The sequence below is a fragment of the Arvicola amphibius genome, chromosome 12 (genome assembly GCF_903992535.2).
Source record: "Arvicola amphibius chromosome 12, mArvAmp1.2, whole genome shotgun sequence".
NCBI classification, from domain to species: Eukaryota; Metazoa; Chordata; class Mammalia; order Rodentia; family Cricetidae; genus Arvicola; species Arvicola amphibius.
In genome coordinates, this window is record NC_052058.2 from 100512339 (window position 1) to 100536058 (window position 23720).

The 23720-nt window shown below is 42.3% G+C and overlaps 1 protein-coding gene across 1 annotated transcript in view; it reads left to right on the forward strand.

Annotated features, from left to right (window-relative positions):
* The window catches only part of Epb41l5 (erythrocyte membrane protein band 4.1 like 5), a 106305-nt gene that overhangs the window by 67026 nt on the left and 15559 nt on the right, over positions 1 to 23720 (forward strand). The window contains exons 17-20 of the mRNA XM_038348826.1: positions 4116 to 4279; positions 12545 to 12642; positions 15230 to 15358; positions 17648 to 17709. Of these exons, the coding sequence (XP_038204754.1) occupies positions 4116 to 4279; positions 12545 to 12642; positions 15230 to 15358; positions 17648 to 17709 (453 nt within the window). The remainder of the gene's footprint in view (positions 1 to 4115; positions 4280 to 12544; positions 12643 to 15229; positions 15359 to 17647; positions 17710 to 23720) is intronic.

The following is a 23720-nucleotide window of genomic DNA, read 5'->3' on the forward strand; positions in this document are numbered from 1 at the left end:
ACAAACAAACTGGAGGAAAAAAACAATCCAGCCTCTACACAAACATGTGTTCACATTTATGCCTACACACATAGTGAATTTAGACTGTTTTTTTAAATAATATCAAAAAATGGTTCCAAATGAATAACAGAACCAAGTTTAATATAACTAGGAAATAGGTACAATATTTGTGACCATGGACAGAACAAAGATCTATCTGTTAGACACAATATTTAAAAGAATGTGTGATAGAAGATGGGTAAGTGGAAGAGTTGATCTGCCTGGCTCTATGTTTCAGTGGGGACCGTGAGCAGTGAAAAGGCCAAGTACCAGTGATATTGTGCAAAAAGATCAATGAGTGTGAAACCAGTCTGGCCTCTGATTGTTTTGTATTGTTTTTGAGATGGAGAGCTCACTTTGTAGCCCTGACTAGTTTCAGACTCACAGGGTAGACCAAACTGATCTCAAACTCAGAGATCTGCCTGCCTCTGCCTCATGAGTGCTGGGACTAAAGGTGTGGGCTACCATACCCAGCTAGATTTTAGAATCGTGTAGTCTTTCTAGTCAGTAGTCCCTTAGTTAGTAGTTACCTATTTCACACTTTCAAATGTTTTATGATTTTCTCCTTTTGTTCCTTGTATGTTGTGATTTTGTGTGGTGCCTGCACTACCTGGAACCATGGTTGGGCAACGGTCTGGAGAGAAAGAACTCATAGAGATGCGGGCCACTTTTGAAGCAAGAATGCCAATTTTATTGTGTTCCAGGGCAGCTTATATAGTGCTCTCCTTGATTAGTGGCCACGCCCTAGCTCTCGGGATTTTCCACTGCAAGCTCTCCAGAAACCACTTCCTTGTTATCAGGAACTCATGAGGGTTTCATGCTCAGAGCTGCTACAAGCATAGGAAAACAAGTTGTTTACTCTGGCAGGCAAGAGGTCATAGAAAGTTCAGGGTCTGAGGGTCTGCAGCCCCTAACAGCTCCGCTTTGTCTTAGGCTGCAGAAGCGCAAATTCACATCTTAGCTGTCAACACGCAAGGCCTCTGTCTTAGGTTGATTGTGACAGGCTCCTGTCTTACCTGTCTCTGGCTCACTGGCCATGTGACCCATACTGCGCTTGGAGGAAGCCCGCTTACTTGGGCAAGCATTAGCTGCTTAGTAACAATATTAAAGCGCTTACTGTTGTTGCTGCTGATGCCTGTTATAAAGGCAGAACAATAAAAACTCTCCAGCTGTGAGAGTCCCAGATCAGCTTTTCAGCAAGCCTGGGCCGTAAAGAATGCCCTTAGTTAGAGAATCTATGGAAATACAACGAACACTAGTCTCATTAATCTCAACAAATGCAGTAAAATGAAGAAACTGCATGTTTCACGGTCCCTTATGAATTCAACCAGCTGACAGTAGCACTAAGGTTCTTGACTGGCCCCGGCATGGCACAACTACGATTTAAGGAAAGGGAGCAACTAACCATATGCAAATCCCTTAGAAATCTATCTGCCCTTGTAAAGGGGCGGTCTGTAGGTTAAGTTAAAAAATGCCCTGGCAGATATGCTCATTAAGGGAATTTTGAGTCTCTAAGGCAGTGGCAATCTGTCTGGCTAGGGAATCAACAGCCACCATCCAGCTGATGGCAATTCTGGCTGCTGCAGTGAAGGCCACAACAGTGACAATAGCGACCATTATAGCCGCGGTATCTCAGCGAGGATGGCTCCAGACCAGCTGATTCACTGGGATAGGGACCAAACCTGGAACCCAGACCACAGCGGCAGTTATCTCATTCACCCAACAGCTGCTTAAGTGATATGAAACTTGAGAACAGTAAAGGGCAGAATCATTCGAGGTATGGTTAGTTAAAAGAAAGAAAAATGGCCTGACATACAGACAGCTGCACAAAAAGTCTTATTTTGGCTCTGGTCTCCACAACTCTTCCACTTCCCTCCCACTAGCCGGAGGTCAGTTGCTCTGTAAAAGGGGTTCTTTCTCCTGGGGTGGGGCAAAAGGATAGACCCAGTCCCAGAGATGACTGGGAATCACTACTATCTGAGATCCGAGCCTCCTCAGGCTCCCCCAGCTCCCTGGATCTCCCCGAACATCCTCCAGCATCCAAAGGCTTCCCCCAAGCTGCTCCCCGACCCCACAACCTTCAATAAGCATAGACTAGCCTCCATATGGAAAATGTAGCAATTGGAAGAATCATTTAGGGAATTTGGGCCTAGTTCTCTCCAAAATGCTTCCTGCATTTTTTTGGGCAAAGTAATTTTGGGGGGTGTTCATGGTGACCTTTCTGGGGGTCTTGGTCCGTCAAACCACATTAGTCTGGAAGAAATGCTTACGTTCTCATCTTCTGTGGAAACAAAAGCAGAACCTCTTTTCTAAAGCAACAAATCCTTCAAGATATCTTTAAAGTATATATGTTGGTCCAGCTTAGCAGTTCATACAATGAAATGTCTTTCTGTACTTAGCTCCTTCACAGTCAAAAAATTCAAAGAAAACACAATGTACATAATCCAGATTCTCTGTGTATATTCCATCTTTATGTGGCTTATTTTTCTTTATTCCTCTTACTTTTTCTACAAGTTTACTCTCTCTTTAAAGACTTTATTTTAAGAATCCACCCCTATCCTTGCAATTCACCTTCTCTTTGTTACCTTCTGAGACTTCTCAAGCACTGGTCCCTTTCCTCATTCAAGGTATTCTCAAGGCAAACTTAATTTTCATCCCCAGCTTCAACTCTAACCAAAGGGACAACAAAGACCATGAAATGAGGTCAGAGGATGCTGAGGTGATGGAATAACAAGTTTTTAAATGTGGCTTACCTGGTAGTAGTTTGAGCCTTTCAGATCTCATTTCTATGATTCGCTAGGTGGGTCTGTCACACAGAGTGCTTCTGTTGGCTAGTGCTCTTCACTACAAAAACATGTGCTCCTGAATACTGAGTGCTCTGATAATTCTGTTTTCACTGTGTCAGTAGAAACAGTGTGAGTACCACAACTTCGCTCTCATGCCTTCAAGTAGTTCTTTCCCAGGCCTCGAGGGAGGTTTCTAGCAAATGCCAGCATGATTAGCACTCCTGCATCTGCTCACCTCCAGGACCGTGTCCTGTTTGCTCCCCTGGCACTTGCCCTTTGACCTCATATCAGCTACTTTCCCCTTTTTGTGACAGAAGCAAATTAAAGGGAAGGGATTTATTTAGACTCCCAGTTCTGAGGAATGCAGTTCATCCTCTCAGGGAAACATGATGGCAGGAGCAGCTTGGGCCATGGTGCTGACTAAGAAACATAAAGGTGATCACCAGTGCTCAGCTGGCTTTCTCCTTCTTCCCTTTTTATGTGATATGTTTTAATCTGTCTGTACATTTGTATGAGTATGGTCAAAGGACAGCTTCGGGTGCTGGTCCTTACTTCCCATGCTATTGGTTAGAGTCTCTTGTCCATCATTGAGATGTTCCTGTCTCTGTCTTGCATCTCCTTGTAGAAGCATTGGGATACAGATTTTTTGCCTGTTGCATCTTTCCTCCCATGGGTTCTGGGGTACCAAACTCATGCCCTTATGCCTGCAAGGGAAATGCTTTATCTGCTAAACCATCTCTCCAAACTCCCCTTTTTTCTTCCTTGTTCAGTCTGGGCCCCCAGACTGCTCACATTCCAGGTGCCCCTCTTCTGTTAAACTGTCCTGCAAACACCCTCAAGGACACAACCGGTGTTATCCTCATTAGTAACCCAGGTGTTTGCTCCCAGATCTCTAGCTACCTTAATTCTATTCTGTTACCTAAGGTAGTCCCCTGCTCCCCTGTCCCTGCCTCCGCACTGTGGCCTAAACATGTTCTCCGTGCTCTCAAGGCTCTCAGGGCGTTCATTTCCTGTTTCTTGGCTCTCAGAATGATTCTTTTGTTGCCCCTTTTTGTCGTCGTCGTCGTCGGAGAATAGTTTATTTTCTGCCTTCGGGTTATTTCAGTCAGGAAGCCAATTCATTCCCTTTTGCTCCATCTTGACTGGAAAAAATATATCCAAAGATTTTAAAAAGTAAATAAAGACAATTCAATAAATCTTGTCAATTAATTTTTCCAACATGGTTTTTTTTTTGTTTGTATTTTAATGATAAATTTACTGGTTTAAGTAAATTTTCTGTTACTTTTACAGCTTGCCTCTGAATGTTGAATTGCTAAATAGCCCAGACTTACTAGAAACAACCATTGGTGATGTAACAAGGACATCAAATACTTGGGAAACATCCCTAGCACCAGATGACATTAATGTAGCCACCAGATCAAATGAATTAGAGGAGCCCAAAGTGGAATCTGAGAGTAAGTACCTGTTCTGTAATGTCTCAGGGACATTTACAACATTTTTGTTTCATGTATTTATTTGGTGGGGTCTATCATGTTGTGCACATGGAGATTGGAGGCCACTTTGAGGGTCGCATCTCTCCTCCCACCATGTGAGTTCCAGCGATCAAACTTAGTTCCACATCCTCTGGTGTCCAATCAAGCACCTTTACCTGATGAGCTGCCTCCAATCCAACACCTTTTGATTACATCTTTTTTTTTTTTTTTTTTTGCTGTTTAATTTTCATCCTGACTACAGTTTTTCCTCCCTCCTCTCCTCCCAGTCCCTCCCTCATCTTCGCTCTGCCCTGCACCTAATCCACACCTCTGTTTCTGTTAAGAAAAGGACAGGCCTCCCCTGAATATCAACAAAACATGGCATATCAAGTTGCAGAAGACTAAGCACCTCCCCTTGTATTAAGTAAGGCTGGGCAAGGTGACCCAGTGTAAGGAATAGAGTCCCAAAAGCCTGTAGAAGAGTCGGAGATAATCCTGTTCCTGCTGTCAGGAGTCCCACAAGGACCAGGCTATACAGCTGTCACATATATGCAGAGGGCCTAGGTCAGGCCCATGCAGTCTCCCTGGTTGTCAGTTCAATCTCTATAAGCTCCTATGAGCCCAGGTTAGCTGATTCTGTGGGTTTTCTTGTGATGTCCTTGATCCCTATGGCTCCTACAATCCTTCCCTTTCTTTAGCAGGATTCCCCAAGCTCAGCTAATGTTTGGCTGTGGGCCTCTGCATCTGTTTCCATCAGCTGCTAGGTGAAGCTGCTCTGATAATTGGGCTAAGGCACCAATCTTTGAATGTAGCAGACTGTCATTAGGCATCATTACATTGACATTTTTTCCCCTCCGGTCATGTTTGGTTCCATCCTAGATCTCTGGGTCTTCCAGCCTGTGGGTCCTGGCGTTCCAGGCAGTGTCAGGGGTGGGCTCCCTCTCATAGCACGGGCCTGAGACTGGACCAGTTGGTTGGCCACTCCCACAATGCCTGTGCCTCCCTTACCCCAACAGATCCATAGGCAGAGGCAGACTGTAGGTTGAAGGTTACGTAAATGGGTTGGTGTCCCATTCCCTCTACTGGAAGTCTTATCTGGTCACTGGAGATGGCCAGGCAACTCTTATGGCTATAGTCTTAGCTGGGGTCATCTTCGTAGATTCCTGGAAGTTTTCCTTTCACTGGGTTTCTATCTCACACTAAAATGCCCCCGCTTTCCAATAATTTTTTTCAGTACTTCCCCCAGCACCACCCCATCTGATCCCTTATGTTGCCCACCTGCCCCCAGTCTGTCCATGAAATCTTTTCTATTTCTCCTCCCCATGGGAATTGGACCATCCCCCTTGAGTCCTCCTTGTTACCTAGCCTCTTGGGTCTGTGGATTGTAGCATTGTTATCCTTTACTTTACAGCTAATATCCGTATATAAGGGAGTACATGCCATGTTTGTCTTTCTGAGTCTGGGTTACCTCACTCAGGATGATTCATTTTCTAGTTCCATTCATTTGCCTGCATATTTCATGCTGTCATTGTTTTTCTAAAGACAGTAAGTCATTAGACATTCTTCACAAAGCTGGAGAAAGATGGCTCAGAGGTTAAGTGCACAGATGCTCTTGCAGAGGACCTGAGTTTAGTTCCCAGCACCCACATTGCATGGCTCACAGTAACCTGCAACTCCAGCTCTGGGGTCCTACATCAACACATCACCTACCCACACACAAATACTCTATACACGTAATTTAAAATAAATCTTTAAAAAAAAATCTCCATTTCTGTTTTAGTATCTGTCAGATATTAGTGTTTCCTCTGTCATAATTTCTTTTAGATAGTTAAATTCTTGCCCTGGGCTCTACCTTCTTTTAGAAATGGTTGCTCTTCTTAAAGTGAGAAAGATACACGCTAACAAACCAAAGCCTTCACATCTAGATCCTGCCAGAGGCAAAACTACCTTAAAGCAAAGTACTTCTAGGATCAGAATAAAAATAGCCTGCTGTTAGGAGTATTCCTTCTTGGGGGAGATGTGAACAGAATCTGAACCCTCCTCATAAGGTCCCCAGGACAAACCAAAGTCTGATTCCACCAGAGTTCAGCCTGGGCAACAGTGAGTTGGTTGTGCTCACTTCAGAGTGCGAGTGAGAAGTTAGAGGTGAGTGTTGGTGTCCCTAAAGCAGCTACACTGGAAGGTCTGCACCCAGCATGGCTGAGAGCTCCCCAATAGCCATGTAAATGGATCCCTGTTAGTACATCTTCCCCAGCCTGTATACTCTAGCCCCTCCCAGACACTTTCTCTCCAGCCATGTGCAGTTAGGATGAAATTGTATCCAAATGGCTAGGGGGAGTGGCTAGACACTCAGGTGAAGGTCCAGTGACTCACCTCCCCAGGCCAAGCATGGTGGACTCACACGGGCGCATTCGATCTCATGAATATGATGGCTGCCTGTGTTCTACATCTTATTTATGGAGATGGAAATATTGATTTTATTTACATTCTGTTTGATATTATATAAATTTTAAAAAATTTAGTTGTTCCTTCCGTGCCATAATAGCTTGTATTAACACATAATTTATGAAGTATATAATTGTTAGCTGGTTGTAGCGGGTGAGAATGGCATGGTATAATGGAGTAGGGTTCCCTATAAATTATCAAGTGAGAGTCTAGGAAGATGGCTCAGCCAGGGCGGTGCTTGTTGCACAAGTCTGATGATAGAAGTTTGATCTACACATAAAGGTAGAAGAAGGAAATGACTCAACACAGCTGTCCCCTGACCTCCACACACCCACGGGGGCGTGCACATCCTCCCTCCTGCACACTCTCCATGTACATACAATAATAAAAATATATAAATTTTTAAAAGATCAAGATAATTTTCTGTATCCTTTGAAGTCATATGTGAAGTTATTTATAAGTGATTTACTTAGGAGCAGTTTACAAGTGTAGCAAAGCAAATTTTTATCTGTATAAGGAAAATATTTTAAGTTCCTTCTGCTATACCCTAGATATAGACACCTAAGGGTGTATTTCTCATTATAGAAGGTATTCAAGAAAGGCTTGAATGCTACTCAAGTGGTGACAGAAGAAATTCTTCCCAAGAAGGACTGAGTTCATAGTTATACCATTTCCTTAAAGCCAATCAATGAGACTAGTTAGAGCATTCTTATAATATATTCTTATAAAAAGTGTTAGTAGAAGGAGACTTCTGGTCTCTGTGCTACACATATCCTCTCACACAAACACACACATGCACATACAGCATTCAGAATTGTTTAGAGAGTGAAAGTCTATTTGGTCTTGTTTTGTTTTGACACAAGGTCTCAGTATGTAGCCCAGGCTCACCTACAACATGCTATGTAGTTTAGGCTGGCCTTGGGATCACTTGCAGTGATTCACTTGCCCCAGCCTTCAAAGCCTTGGGAATGCAAACATATATTCTTATGCCCAACTTCATCTTCTCTGTCTTCCTGTCCAATGTACTCTGTATTTTATAATGGTTATAGTGTGAAAATGAAGAATGATGTTAAGTAATTTGAAAAACAATACACCTGGCATCACACAAAGAGGCACATGAGCAAGGCGAAAGTAGCTCAGCCACATGGCTTTTGCAGAGGGCTCAACCAAGCAGATCAAGCAGGCAAGCACCCAGGGTGAGAAGGTCTCTAGTTTTGATCCTGTCACAGTGTAGTCACTGTGCCCCCCCCCATTGGTGGAAGCTCACCATTATAGACTGACATGATTGGCTAATTCTTAAATGCCATTAAAGGAAGAGTTGCGGTAGAGTCAACTCTCAGGAATGTTTGGCATCCAGGGCTCTGTAAACAGGCATGTATGCAAGAGTTTCACAAGGTGGAGGAGGTTTGCAAAATACTGACTCTGGGTGGGTACCTATCTTTGAAAGAAAAGACTTTGTAACACACACCCCATGGTCCATGTTTTTCTCAGACTCAGCCAGCACACACTGACCTTCTGTAGTCTCTAGTAACAAATCATTGTTGAAAGTTGTTAGGAAGTGTTGGTTGAGAGTGGTCTGATGGACACAAGACAAGGCCCTAAGGGGTTTGTTAGCATGGTTTAAGGTGAGCCACCTTCCTAGGAGTGACCCCTGGACATGAATCTAACCGGGTCCAGCTTGAATGTTAGGTCTTTTTGTGAGCCTTTACCTGTTCTAACATTTTCCTCTTTGAAGAATTATTTAGAAGCAGATTAGATGCCGGACATCTCTGGAAAGCATGAAGCTACCATGAGGCACAAGAATATTTCTGGCTTTCAGCCAAGAAACCTGTTCCCTCGAGGGAGGGAGCATATTCTTCCCTAAACTGTGCGGCCAGTCTGTGCCCGTCCTCCTCACTCACCTCCTCCAGACAGAACCCTGTGCCGTTGTAGAATCGGGGCAGTGCCAAGTGGCACTGGGAAGTTTTAGAGGGCAACCATTTTGATCTGTTCCATGTGGTTGCAGTAGCCAAGATGGTAGTAAAGTCACATGACCTTCCCAATCTTAAGGATGTCACATTCCTTCCATCTTGATGGTGATAAATCCACACGCTTTCTTTCTACTGTGGTGAGTTCAGTCTGTGATAAAATGAGCCCACCTCACACTGGGACTCAAGTCTGTGTGTGACCCACATATTCCACAGAGAATATTCCACAGAGAGAGTGGAGACTCTCACCTTCTTTTCTTTATAAAAAAAAAAAAAAAAAACAACACAAAATGGCCTAAGTTAGGTTAACATGGGCAGAACAGGAGACAGTCTGTGTGGCTTAGGTGTGTAGGCCCAGGAAAGCAGAGATACAAGGAGGAGTCCATGTATCTCACTACAGTTGTATTTGTGAACACCAATCAGTGTCATCTGGATCCCATGTGATCTCTGCACAGCTTCACAGTACATGCATGTGCTGGCAAAGGAGCCTGTTAATGAAGCAGCAGGAGTGGGAGGTGTGCTCACGCCCACATGTGTGCTATAGCTCTGAGAGCCCCGGGTCACCTGGGCCCCGTGTTGTTCCACCTGAGCATACTGACAGCTGAGATCAGACGTGTGTGACTCCGACATGCTGCACTTGTGAAAGCAGTTCATCCTGACGGAAAGCTGAGCAGCCTTGTGCGGTGCTTTTAGTAAGAAAAACAACTGCCTGGACACCACATGGTCTTAAGGCTGTGACAGGCCACCACTCCAAGTGGTTATTTGCCCTCCCTTCCCCCAAACCTGATTCCAAAGTTTCCCGGCTTCTCTGAGGGAACCATGATGGAGAAGAAAATTCTATGTCCGGAGAGAAGTTAAGAAGCTAAACATAACATTGAGTTTCCACCATGTGGCCATCAGTCAGTCACAAAAGCCTGAGGGAATAAGATCTGAGGTTTTCACTTAGGGGAAGGGGGAAGGGAGGCTTTGAAGATTCCTTTCAGGTTGCTAGATTTCTTTAATCTCCATTTTCATCAGATAAAGGACTGAGCCCCTTTCTCCAAGAGAGAATATAATTAATCAGTTGTCTTAGTCAGTGTTCTGTTGCTGTGAAGACACTGTGGTCAAGGCAGCTCTAACAGAGGAAAGCATTTGATTGGGGCCACTCAGAGTTTCAGAAGTTTAGTCCATTATCACATGGTGGGGAGCATGGGGGCTCACAGGCAGACATGGTGCTGGAGAGGCAGCTGAGAGTTCTACATTCCAATCTACAAGCAGCAGAAGAGAGAGCCACTGGGCCTGGCTTGAACTTTTGAATTCTCAAAACCCACTCCCAGTGACACACTTCCTCCAGTAAGGCCACACCTACTCCAACAAGGAAATACCTCCTAGTCCTTCTAAGGTAGTGTCACTCCCTGGTGACAGAGCATTCAAACATAGGAGACCATGGAGGCCATTCTTACTGAAATCATCACTTCAGTCTCTTCCTGAGCAGTGAGATTCTTGGTGCCAACATGTTCAGTTAGGAGTTGGTAGACCCAGTTCTCATGGGACCTTTCAATTTGGTCCAGAAGACCAAAGGCTTACAGGTGGGCCTTGGGTCCACATGGAACAACAGTTCTTTATCGTCTGTGGGTTTGGTTTTATTTTTTGTTTTTAGTTTTCTCGTTACCCTTCTAGTTGTTAAGCACAAGTCCCAATGAACTATTAGAGAAAGTTTATTCTTACTTCATTTTTCCTAGAGCTCTATTTATTTTTGCGATTTCCTATCCTGACTTCCAAATATGAGTCCCTTAGAAACTGAATCCCCACTTCCCTGGACTAGAGGCTTCTTATACTCCAAGACAACTGCCTTGCCACGTCTTGTCAGGTTGATACAAATCCCTAAATGGATCTGAGAGACGCTCTGTGCGGTCACCTGAGCACCGGTGGAATTGTGGACTGAGCTCCACATTCTCTTCATGCTCAGAGTACATCTCATCCACTTGAGCGCAGTATCCAGTGCATCCCAGTGCCAAGTGAATCTCATCACTTGAGCGCAGTATCCAGTGCATCCCAGTACCAGGTGAATCTCATCACTTGAGTGCAGTATCCAGTGCATCCCAATGCCAAGTGAATCTCATCCACTTGAGCGCAGTATCCAGGACATCCCAGTGCCAAGTGAATCTTATCCACTTGAGTGTAGTATCCAGGACATCCCAATGCCAAGCACATACTTTACCACTCCTCATAAATCTTCTTTCTTGTTCTGTGCATGGAGTTTCCCTGGAACTGCAGAGCTCTACTGGGCCCTTACCCACATCGCTGAGGATTTTACAATCTGGGATGGTACTGATCCAAGAAACATCACTCACTGGGAACCTGGGGGCCACTACAACAAAGCTGTGGAACATGATCTCCCCAAGGGAGGGAGATCTAACTACTCCAGATAGATTTGAAATCCAGGATATCCCCAAACTGTAAAGGACTATTCCTGCAGTCACACAAAGAGAAACACAGAAGTGACTCAGCAAGGCAGTTACAAAAGGGTGCTTACCCCCAAACCAAGCAAGCACACAGGGGAAGTTTACTGTGGCACCCGATGGTGGGAGCTCTGCCTTACAGTCTAACGTGATGGGCTAATCCCTACTCGGAGCAAAGGGAAGGGGTATGATAGAGTCAAGTCTCGGGTCTGGCATCCAGAGATTGTCTAAACAGGAATGGATCCAGAGTTTCACAAGACGGAATGCTGGCCCTTTGTGTACTACTCACCTCAGAAAGAAAAGTTATCTCATGGTAAGAGTGGGTACAAATAGTAGCTAGATTTTTGCTTGGTGTTGGTTTTGCTCATCTGTTCTGTATCTCAGGACATTTGTCAGCCAAGCAATTCTAGTTCAAAACAAGAAAATACTAATTTATCAGTGCAAGCTAAAACATTTGTGGTGTCAGCATTCATGCTAAGTTCGGTCAATAATTTAAAACTTAACAAAGCCAGAAATAGGAACTATGTAAATGGCTAAGAAGGATTTAGTAAAGACCAGCATTGAGTTAGTGACTTTTAGCTCTGAGCATGAAGATCCCTGGAGAGTTTAAGAAATGTGCAGTCTCTAGAACAGTGGTTCTCAACCTGTGGGTCATGACCCCTTTGGGGATCAAATGACCCTTTCATATATCCTACATATCAGATATTTATATTACCGTTCATAACAGTAGCAAAATTACAGTTTAGGAAGTAGCAGCAAAAATAAATTTATGGCTGAGGATCACCACAGCATGAGGAGCTGTGTTAAAGGGTCAGCCCGCAGCATTGGGAAGGTTGAGAACCACTGCTCTAGAGAGTGGTAAAATTATTCTTGAACAGTGAGATGGTTCAGTGGGTAAAAGTGCTTGCTTAAATAAGCCTGGCGGCCTGAGTTCATCTGCAGACCCCATGGTGGCAAGAAAGAATGAAAAGGATGCAAACAGCCTCTCAGAACTGTCCTCCGACCTACACACGCACACACATTCCAGAACCAGAGATTTTAAAAGATTACTAGGACAAGTCTGGGAATTGGGAATTCCTTGAAGGCCCTAGATGTGGTTCTAATGTGCAGCCACAAGAAGCCCCTGGATTTATTGACAGGCATTTCCAGATGGTCCCTTCAACCCAACAACCCTCCTTCCTCTAGCCTTGGCTGTCCTAGAACTCACATTTTAGTGGCTGGCCTTGAGCTTCGATCTGGCTGCCTCCCAAGTGCTGGGGTTAAAGGTATGCGCCACTACCGCCCAGCTTATTCCACTCTTTATGAAGAAAACACAGAACTTCAGTGCACACCCTCCCGTAACTGTCAGAGCCAGGCAGACTAATGAAACAGATTGTTTTTTTTTTTTCTTCCAGCATTAAAAGATGACACAGAGAAGCTTAAAGAGCTTGAAATGGAGCAGAATATCTTGCCATCTCCTCGACCTCCCATTGACATTAATGTCAACAGCCAGGTACTGGGATCTTTCTGTGTCTACTTGTTACACATCATCATACTTCCCAGAAGACTCACCTTCCAAGACACTTGTGTCTTCATTTGCTTTCTATTACTCTCATAAAGGCTATGACCAAAAGCAGCTGGAGAGGGGTGGGTTAGTTTTGTCTTACAGCTTAAGTGAAGGGAAGTGAGAGCAGGAACCTAGGGCAGGAAGTAAAGCAAAAGCCATAGCGGGGTGCTGCTCACTGGCTTACTCTCCGTGACTTGCTTAGTATGCTGTCTTCTACAATCCATGACCACCTACCCTGGTGCAGCCCCACCCACAGTGGGCTGGGCTCTACCTCATCTGTCATTAACCAGCTGCTCACAGTTTGCCAACACACCAATCTGATGGGGGCGGTTTCTCGGGTGAGATATCCTGTTTTGGTTGAAAGTCTGTCTGTTGAGCTCTCATAGACCTTTGTTCCCATTTTGAAAGGTGAAATGTGTGGCTGTGTAGACGGGAAGGAGGAAAGTTGCATGACAACATTAAGAATTTTAATGGGAAGCTGGGTGGTGGTGGTGCACACCTTTAATCCCAGCACTCGGGAGGCAGAGGAGGGCAGATCTCTGTAAGTTCGAGGCCAGCCTAGTCTACAAGAGCTAGTTCCAGGACAGGCTCCAAAGCTGTAGAGAAACCCTGTCTCGAAAAACAAAAAAATAAACAAATAAACAAACAAATAAATCTTGCTGCACAGAGAAACACTTTCTCAATACACACACACACACACTCATGAAATAAAAATAAATGCAGAAAACATAATTTTAAGGTCAGAAGCAGGCATAGCGAAGTGAGTTCAACACTATCTTAAAAATAAATAAAATTTAAGGTGTTTCATGATGGATATTTGTTTGGTTTTGAGACAGGATTTCTCTGTTCAGCCCTGATTGTCATGTAACTCATTCTGCAGACCAGTCTAGCCTCAAACTCAGATCTGCCTGCCTCACCTCCTAAGTCTTGGGACTTAGGTCATGGTGGTTTTTTAAAAACACACTGAGGGGCTAGAGAGATAGTCAGTGGTTAAGAGCACTAGGTTTGATTCCCAGCACCCACATGGAGGCTCACCCATATAGTAGCTCACAATCCTGTCACTGGAGTCTCGGGGAATCTGATGCCCTCTTCTGACCGCTATGGGCACTGCGCTTACCATACACATACAGTCACATTCGTACACATAGTTTAAACTAAATAAGCACAGAGAAAAAGCATTATTGGGCTGACTGAAAGCCATAGGTTAAGTGGTTTGTATATTTTTTATCTTAATGCCTGTGTTTTGAGGTTTGAAGTGAGAATGGTTGTAATGTGCCAATGATTAAGAAGTCCTCAACTCTGCAACATAGTAATCTTTGGAAAGTGGGAGAGGGCTGCTGTGAGCTGAGCTTGGTTCAGAGCCATGATCCCAGACGGTTGGGAAGCTAAAGGAGAGGAATCGTAAATCCAAGACCTACCAAGGGAACGGTCATTTCAGCGTCAACCTGAACTGCTCAGTGAGAGCCTGTCTCTAAATTCGCCAAGAGAAAGGGGTGCGTGAGGTCCGTTCAGTCCACAGTAACAAAGAGACAGAGGTGGGGGGGGGGGGGACAAGGAGAGAGGGAGAGAGAGACTTTGCTAATAGGAGCTAGGGGTTTGCAGGCAAAATCAAATCTTAAAAAGTGGTTCTCAGACTTTTTTCTATCAGAATTATATAGGAAAGCTTGTTAAAAATTCAAATTTAGAGACAGGCCCGCTGGCACATTCCTATAATCTCGGTCTTTGGGATGCTGAGCCAGAGGATTAGTAGCTCAGGGCCAGTCTGAGCTACATAAGGAGAATCTCTCAAAAAACAAAATTTTTAAATACAGACTTTGGGGTGCTACCTAGAGGCTGAAATAAACTCCATTGAGAAACATCAAAATCAGAATAAGTACATCAAATTTGTTCAGACCTGGAAAGTGGTGTCTAAGCTAGGCAGTCCTAGGCCCCGCAGCTATTCTGTCATGACTTACTGTTTAAGTTAAGCAAAATATTAAATGTAACACGGATTGCTTATGTTTCTTTTAAATATATTAGTCTACCTCCATTTATTTCTGATAGCTAATCTGTAATTACAGTATTTATTAAGTGGGTCTGTTATTTGTGGTTTTCATCAGTGTGTTTGAGAATGCTTACATATTTGTTATATTAATTGTTACATATACTTTGTTACAAAAAGTCACCTCCTTCCTTGGTGACAACTCCAGAGTTATAAACATAAAATATGAATGCTCAGGACCTTTTCACATCTCAGGACCTAATTCCTATCTTTAAGCAGCTAAGGTACTGAAATAATTGAGTTAAGACATTCATGGAGGATATGTGACTCTTGCTGACGTTTACCCCAGGCGGACTTGAGATTAGACCCTCCAGGGACAGGTTCTTTCTTTCTGGAGCTCCTTCTCTGAAGCAGATGGCTACAGGAGTGAGTGTCTCCAACAGGAGGTGCCTGAGGTGTATTATTTCCTGGTTGTCTGAATATAAACGTTCAACATTCCTATTTCCACATAACTATGGCCTCTCAAGAGTGATTTTATTTTTTAATATTCAGGAAGAAGTGGTAAAGTTGACTGAGAAATGTCTTAATAATGCCATTGAGAGCCCAGGATTGAATGCGGTAAGGGTTCCTCCTGACTTCAAGAGCAATATCTTGAAGGCTCAAGTAGAAGCAGTGCACAAGGTGAGCTTTCTCCAGTAGCTGTGGTCCTGATGTGTGCTGGCCAGTTTTACGTCGAGTTATAGTAATCAGAGAGCAGAAATTGAGAAAATGCCTCTAAAAGATGATTGGGTTGTAGGTATGCCTGTTGGGCATTTTCTTAATTAGTGATTGGTGGGGTGGACCCAGCTCATTGTGGGTGCCGTCACCCCTGAGCTGGTAGTCCTTTGTCCTGTAAGAAGGCAGACTGAGCAAGCCATGAAGAACAAGCCAGGAAGCAGCACTCCTCCATGGCCCCTGCATCAGCTCCTGCCTCTGGATTTCTGCCCTGCTTGAGTTCCTCTCGTGACTCCCTTCAGTGATGAGCATCCATGTGGAAGTAGAAGCCAAATTAACCCTTTCCTCCCCAAGTTGCTTTGGTCATGGTGTTTCATCGCAGCAATAGTGACTCTTAGCTAGGACATGATACCAAACACACACAAAACATACTTAACAGTTTAGATGATAAATGTAAGATATGAAAGTCTAGGCTTTAGAATCTCATTTCTATTTTGTCCCCTTCCAACTTTGTGTTTTGGGGCAAATTAGTTTATTTTTCACGCTTTGTTTTCTCTTTTAAATAAGATAATGATAATGCCTTCCTTAAGATGCTTTGTAAGAATGAAATAAAGTAATAAATTCAAAGTACAAAGAAACATAACAAACACTAAAAAGTATGGCCCAGTTGAGCATGGTAAGCACACACCTTTAATCCCAGTACTCAGGAAGCAGAGACAGGTATATCTCTTGAGTCCCAGGCCAGCCAGGGTTATATAGTGATACCATGTCTCAAATAAAATAAAATAAAACAAAATGAAATAAAAGGCCCTGATAGTAATGGTCATTGTAACAGCTGATGTGATTAACATATAATCTGAATTTTTTTAATGTTCTTAGAAAAGGGCCAAGGAACTGGTTTGTCCCCTGAGACTGGTTTCTTGACCTTGGACTTCCCAGCCTCTAGCAGAGTGGCCCTAATGCTTATTTGCATGCTCTCTGGCTCAGGGCATCTTATAGCAGTCTAAATGGACCAAGACAACATGATCTTACATTTCAGTTGTTCGTTTCTGATTGAATAAAATGAGAAATAATTTTAATACCTTTAAATTACAAGGATCTTATTTTATAGTGACAACCACTTTATAAAGAAAATTCTAGGAGCATATGCCTTCATGGTAAATATCTACCCAATTTTTTTATTTTTTATTTATATATTTTGAAAAATGATCTCTCGATTGTGTAGCTCTGGCTGTCCTGGAACTCACTGTGTAGACAAGGCTGGCCTTAAACTCACAGAGTTCTGTCTGCCTCCCAAATGCTGTGGTTAAAGATATGCACCACCATGCCTGGCTTTATACTATATTTTAAAAAGAAGCAATAACAATAATATACAGACTCTTTCAGAAAATAGGACAGGAAGGAGAGTTTCCTGATTTACACTGTAAGTGTCTTTCTCATACCAAAACATACAGTTATATTTTATGATCACACAAGGTGTGTGTCGGGAGAAAATTTGGTTTATCATTCAAAACCCATACAGTTTACATATTTACAAATATGTACAGTTAGGCCAGGGGTGGTGACACATGCCTTTAATCCCAGCTCTTGGGAGGCAGAAGCACGTGGATCTCTGATTTTATAGGGGCTACCCCATGACCTTTAAATCCAGTACAAATTTACACATTACCCAGTTTGGCTGCCAGCATAGGAGACAGCCTCAGCCCACTCTGAACCATAGTTCTGTGTTCTGACCCTGAAGGAACACTTCTCAGATTTTACCTCAGCGATGCTGGTCTCTTCTTAATCACAGTGGATTTCTCAGTCTCGGTAGTGTTGGGTAAAACAGAGCTCTTAGAAAAACTTCTGGATTTCTCACATTTAAGAAACCAAATATATAGCTATCCATATTCTTTTTGTCATGTATATTTGGACAATGCTGGCGTTGAATCTTTGTGAATTTTGTTTGTATTGGGTAAAAAAAATCTGTTATGTCTTGAGTAGTTAATGGCTGTGTGGTAAGAAAATGTGCCAGGCATATTCAACACTCTGAACTTTATTATTATTATTATTAATTATTATTATTATTGTTATTATTATCATCTATTGACCTGGTTGTTGGATAGCATTATATTAGGTATGGTACTGGTAAGATATAATTACCTCTTATTTGAACTGAAGCAAGTCAATTTTTCTGTTTTTACAGGAAAAAAAATAAATTTGTTACTTGAGTATCTTTTCAATGATTCAGTGTTTATTATTATTTTATTTTCTTAGGCTTCAAGAGAAGATAATTTAACTCAAAAAAATGCCAGCATTCAGGATGCTGCGACAAACAGGTACAATCCTGGTGAAAGTGAATTGAGTTGATTTTCTTATTTGTTTTTCCTGCTGCCACTTCTTTGTCTATCATATTTATTTGAAAGACAGCTTGAATTCACTCTTTACTATTTAACAGAGAGCCAGCTAGTGTCTAGTTTTATATTGTCTGAAGATATTCTTAGTCATTCTGCATTCTCAATTCTCTTTAATGGATTCCAACTATGGAGCAAAACCCCATGTTTAATTGGTGTGGCTATGATTCCTGAGTGCCATTTTCTTACCACAGGAAACTGAGCACCAAGACTCTGCCATGAACTGAGCCAGTGTCTTGCTTTCCTCCTTCCCTTCTGCTGCTTTTCTCCTTAATGTGTTGTTTTTTGTTTGTCCCTTGTTCTTCCCTCTGATTTTTTTGTTCATCCCTGTATCCAACGAGCTGGTCTTTTGCCTGCTGTCTGTTTTCTTTATTAGTTTCAAGTTAATTGGTGGTGGACTGACTCCCCTTAGCCTTTCTGTTGGACACAGATACTTTTCTAACAGACCCACTCAGCTCTTGTTTGTCTGAGAGTATCTTCATTTCTCCCATTCTTGAAGGTTAGTTCCCTTGGATATAGGATGAGATATTTCTTCCTTTCCTAGTAACACTTCTAAATATGTCACACAATGCTGTTTCATCTTGGATTTTTTCATTTGTGTTGTTTTGTTTTGGGTGTGTTGTTGTTAATGATGATTTGGCAATTTTATTTTTAATTGAGAAAGAGTTTTTCATACCCTATCTTCTGATCATGCTTTTTCCCTCCCACAGCTCATCCCAGATCCTCCCTACTCTGCTACTCCACAACTTTTCTTTCTCTTTAAAAAACAAAATCCCCAAACCAAATGGAAAAAAGTAATCTTTCTCTCATGCATGCACGCACACATACACATACCACAGACACACACCACAGACACACAAAGTCAGAAACAAAATATATAAGCAAAATCTAATAAGACAGGAAGATGCCCAAACAAAGCAATTTTAGACAAAAAGTTGGCACAAATAATGTCCATTTTATGCTGGCCATCTCCTGCTGAGACCTCCCCTGAAGTATGGCTTATATACTTAGTGAGATTCTCGTGGAGAAGACTAAATTTCATTTGCAAGAAGGTGTCAGCTGCAGATAGCTTCTAGGCTAGAGATGGGAGCCTGTGCCGTGGCCACTTCCCCCTTTCAATAATGAGACCCTGTCTGGCTTAGACCTGTATAGGCCCTGTGTTTGTTGCCAAAGTCTCTGATTTCATATGTCATCAGTCCTGTTGTGTCTGGGGTCATCTCACTGTTTGATGGGAGTCATCCATTCTCTCTGGCTCTTACAATCTCCTCCCGTTTTTTCAGCATAGCTCTCTGAGCCCTGAGAAGAGGGTTTGATGAAGACATCCAATTTAGGATTGAGTGCTCCAAAATCTCTGACTCTGTACATTGCACAGTTGTAGGCCTCTGTGTTAATTCCCATCCACTACAAGAAGCTTCTCTGAAGATAGCTGAGCAGAATATCACGAGGAGTCATTTTATGGCAGGACTATAGAATTTGGTCTTCTCCTAGGCACATGGCCCATCTAGGCTCAGGTTCCTGGCCACCCGAGCAGTGTCAGGCACGGGTTCTAGCTCCTGGAGTGGGCCTTAAGTCCAGTCAGAGACTTATCCCCACAACGTCTGTGCTACTATTGCACCAGCATATTTTGCGGGCAAGATCACTGCTACAGATCACAGGGCTGGCCTGATGGTTACCGTCTCCTCTAGTAGTGTGCAGAGCACCTTCCAGTACCATGACACCAGCTGGTAGGGGTAAAGTCTCTATTACACACCAGCTTGACTTCTCCTGTTTAATGAGAGATGAAGGGGAACCTCAGCCAATCACCTTGTTTGTGAGGTGTGTTCCCCTTAGGCTAAGATTTACTTACAAAACTTGTGGGTGTGCTTCCCGCTTCCTCTTTGTTTCTCCTGTGCTCTTCGCTGGAACCTTGGCTTTTGTAAGTTCTCCTTCTTCCCTTTATTAAAGAATATTTTATATTAGAGCTAGCCTGGTTAATTCTATAGACCACCCGCCAACAGAGACTGTGTCAGTGTTGTCTTCAGCCATCGGTTGTGAAGACCAACAATAACATAGGCCTGAGGTATTTGGGGTTTCCTTAGTGCCCCTTTGATTTACTACTCGATTAAATGTAACACACTCCTGCATTGGAGGTTTCACTTGGCGAAAGATGTCTAAGTCTAGATGTCCTCCCCTTCTTGACTCCATTTGGATTTCTTTCATGTGTGTATATATTTTAGGAAGCTTCTTGTCATAAACCAGCTTCATAAGAGACCACTTACCACGGTAGGGGCATGGGGATTAGAAAAATAAGTAAAGAGAATGAAGACGTGAGTGAAAATAGCAAACAGAAACATAGGGTAGTATCAGGAGGGAGTTCCAGTAAATACTGAACATTCACCCACGTTTAATTTCCATTTGCTTAAATAACCCGACCACAAAAGGTAGGAGTAAAATTAAAAAAAAAAAAAAAAAAAAACTGTGTTAACATGATACAAGGAATGAACAGACTAATTGAAAGGTTACGAACTACATTCTTAGTTAAACATTCTGTTGCTAAAACAAAACAAATAATGCTCACATCTTAGACCAAAATATTCTGTAGGGGGCTGGAGAGATAACTCAGAGGTTAAGAGCACTGGCTGATCTTCCAGAGGTCCTGAGTTCAATTCCCAGCAACCACATGGTGGCTCACAACCATCTGTAATATGATCTGGTGCCCTCTTCTGGCCTGCATGCATACAAGGAGGCTTAACATTGTGTATACAATAAATAAATAAATCTTTAAAAAAAAAAAAAAAAACATTCTGTAGGCAAACCACTCTCTGGGTGGAATCCATTGTTATCTCCCTAAGGGAATAGGAACCTAGTTGGATCTTAAGACTTATGTTTGGGGTAGAAACATATCTACTTCTTAATACCTGAAATATCAGGTCTGGATATTAGCCAACCTGTTTGAACTGTTGACAAATTTGAGAGAACAGAAGTTCCAGCTCTCTGACCATTAGTCAAGGTAGAATGGACCCATACCTATGGGCCCTGTCGGCTTCTACAGTAGTAGGTTTCTTAGTTGTCCTTCCCCATATCCTACCTTTATCCCTCTTTTCCATCCTTCTCCCCATTTAATACCCCCACACAACAAGGTCCCCCCCCCCATGTCTTCATAACAATGTATTCTGTTTACCTTTCCTTGGGAGATTCTCTCCTCCCCTGTCCCCCAGTCCCTTCCTAGGTACCTAGCCTCTATGTTTATACAGATCATAGTGTACATATCAGAGGCTTAAAAACCAGCATCCATGAAGCTGGAAAGAAGGCTCGGTGGTTAAGAGCAGTGACTGCTCTTCCAGAGGACAAGGTTCGATTTTTAACACCCACATGGCAGCTCACAACTGTCTGTAAACTCCCTTACACAGACATATCTGCAAGCAAAACACCAATGCACATAAAATAAAAATAAATAAATCATTAAAAAAAACAACATCCCCATATGTAAGAGAAAACATACAATATTTATATAACTCATTTAGGATGGTTTTTTTTTTCTAACTCCATCTATTTACCTGTGAAATTCATAATTTTGCAATAGGTAAATAATATTCCATTGTATAAATATACTACATTTTTATTATCTGCTCATAAGTTGATAAACTTAGACTGTTTACAATTTCTGGCTGTTATGAATAGAGCAGCAATGAACGTGGTTGAGCAAGTGTCTCTGTAGTAGGTTGTAGTGTCCTTTGGGCATATGCCCAAGAGGCAGAGGTTGAGGTAGATTTATTCCAAGCTTCCTGAGGAACCAACACACTGATTTCCATAGTGACTGTATAAATTTGTACTCCCACCAGTAATGAACAAGTGCTCCCCTTCCTCCACAGCCTCATCATCATCAGCTGCCATTTGTTTTATTGACCTTGGCCATTCTGACCAGTGTAAGATGAAATCTCAATGTAGTTTTGATTTACATTTCCCTGTTGACTAAGGATGTTGAACATTCTGTTAAGTGTTTCTCAACTACTTGTATTTCATCTTTTTGAGAACACTGCTTAGTTCTATACCTCATTTTTTAATTGGGTCATTTGTTTTTTTGATGTCCAGTTGTGTTTTTTTTTTTTTAGTTCTTTATGTATTTTAGACAGTAGCCCTCTAACAGATGTGTAATTGATAGAAATCTTTTCCCATTGTGTGGCCTGCCACTTTGTCCAAATGACAATGTCTCCTTTGCCATGATGAGTCTTTCAGGTTCCTGGGGCCCGTTTACTAATTGTTGGTCTTAGGCCTGGGATATTGGTGTCTTGTTCAGAAAGTTTTTTTTTCTGTGTCAGTGAGCTCAAGACTTTTCCCCCACATGCTCTTCTGTCAGATTCAGGCATCTTTCGTTGAGGTCCTTGATCCCCTTGGAGGCTAGTTGTGTGCAGGGTGATGAATGTGCATCTGTTTGTGTTCTTTCATGCAGCCATCCAGTTTGGTCAGTGCCATTGTTGAAGATGCTGTCTTTTTTCCAGTGTGTATTTCTGGCTTCTTTATCAAAAACCAGGTGTCCATAGGTGTGTGGACTTAGTCTGGGTCTTCATTTTGATTTCATTGATAAATGTGTCTATTTTTAAGCCAATATCATGCTGTTTTTATTACTATAGCTCTGTAGTCCATCTTAAAATCTAGGATGGTGATACCTTCATCAGCTCTTTTATTAATCAGGATTGTTTTAGCTTTTTTAGAGTATTTCCATATGAAGTTGAAAATTAGGTTTGAAAAGTTCTGTGGAGAATTGTGTTAGAATTTTAATGGGAATTGCATTGAGTCTATAGATTGCTTTTGATAGGATGACCATTTTCACTATATGAATCCTACCAATTCATGAGCATGGGGAGATCTTACATCTTCTAATGTCCTCTTCAATTTTCTCAGTATCTTGAAGTTTTGTTTTGTTTTGTTTATGAATACAGTATTCTGTCTGCATACATGTCTGCATTCCAGAAGAGGGCATCAGATCTCAATATAGATGGTTGTAAGCCTCCATGTGGTTGCTGAGAATTGAACTCAGGACCTCTGGAAGAACAATCAGTGCTCTCATACTTGGAGCCATCCCTCCAGCCCTTAAAGTTTTTATTATACAAGTCTTTCACTTGCCTTTTTGGTTAGCCGTGTGTGTGTGTGTGTGTGTGTGTGTGTGTGTTGTCTTACTGCTTCAAGTACTATATTGAATAGGTATGGAGAGAGTGAACAACCTTGTCTTATTCTTCTTGATTTAGTGGAAGTGCTTTGAGTTTCTCTCCATTTATGTTGGCTATGGGCTTGCTGTAAATTGCCTTTATTATATTTAAATATGTTCCTTGTATCCCTAGTCTCCTAGTTTCCTTGGTGTCTGTTGTAATGTCCCCCCTTTCATCTCTAATTTTATTAATTTGTATCTGTGTATCTTTGGCTTATTGGGTTAAGGGTTGGTTAAGTCTCAACTGATTTTGTCAAAGAACCAACTCGTTTCATTTTTCTTTGTAATTTTTTTAGCTGTTTGTTTTCTATTTCACTGATATCATCCCTGCGTTTGATTATTTCTTGCCCACTGTGTCTACTCTTTGGGGGTGTTATTTGTTCTTTTTGTTTTAGAACTTTCAGGTATGTCACTAAGTTATTATGTAAGATCTCACCAGTTTTTGTATTGTAGGCACTTAATGCCGTGAACTTGCCTTAAAACTCCCTTTATTGTGTCCGATTGGTTTGGATATGTTATGTTTTCATTTGCATTCCATTCTAAAAGTTGATTTCTGTCTTAACCCGCTTTTCATTTGATCACAAGTTCAGTTTCCATGAGTTTGTATACTTCCTGTTTTTTGTTGTTGATACCCAGCTGTAATCTGTGGTTGTCAGATAGGATGCAAGGGGTTTCAGTTTTCTTCTACTTGTTAAGACTTGCTTTTTGTCCAAGTATGTGGTCAGTTCTAGAGAAAGTTCCATGAGCTGTT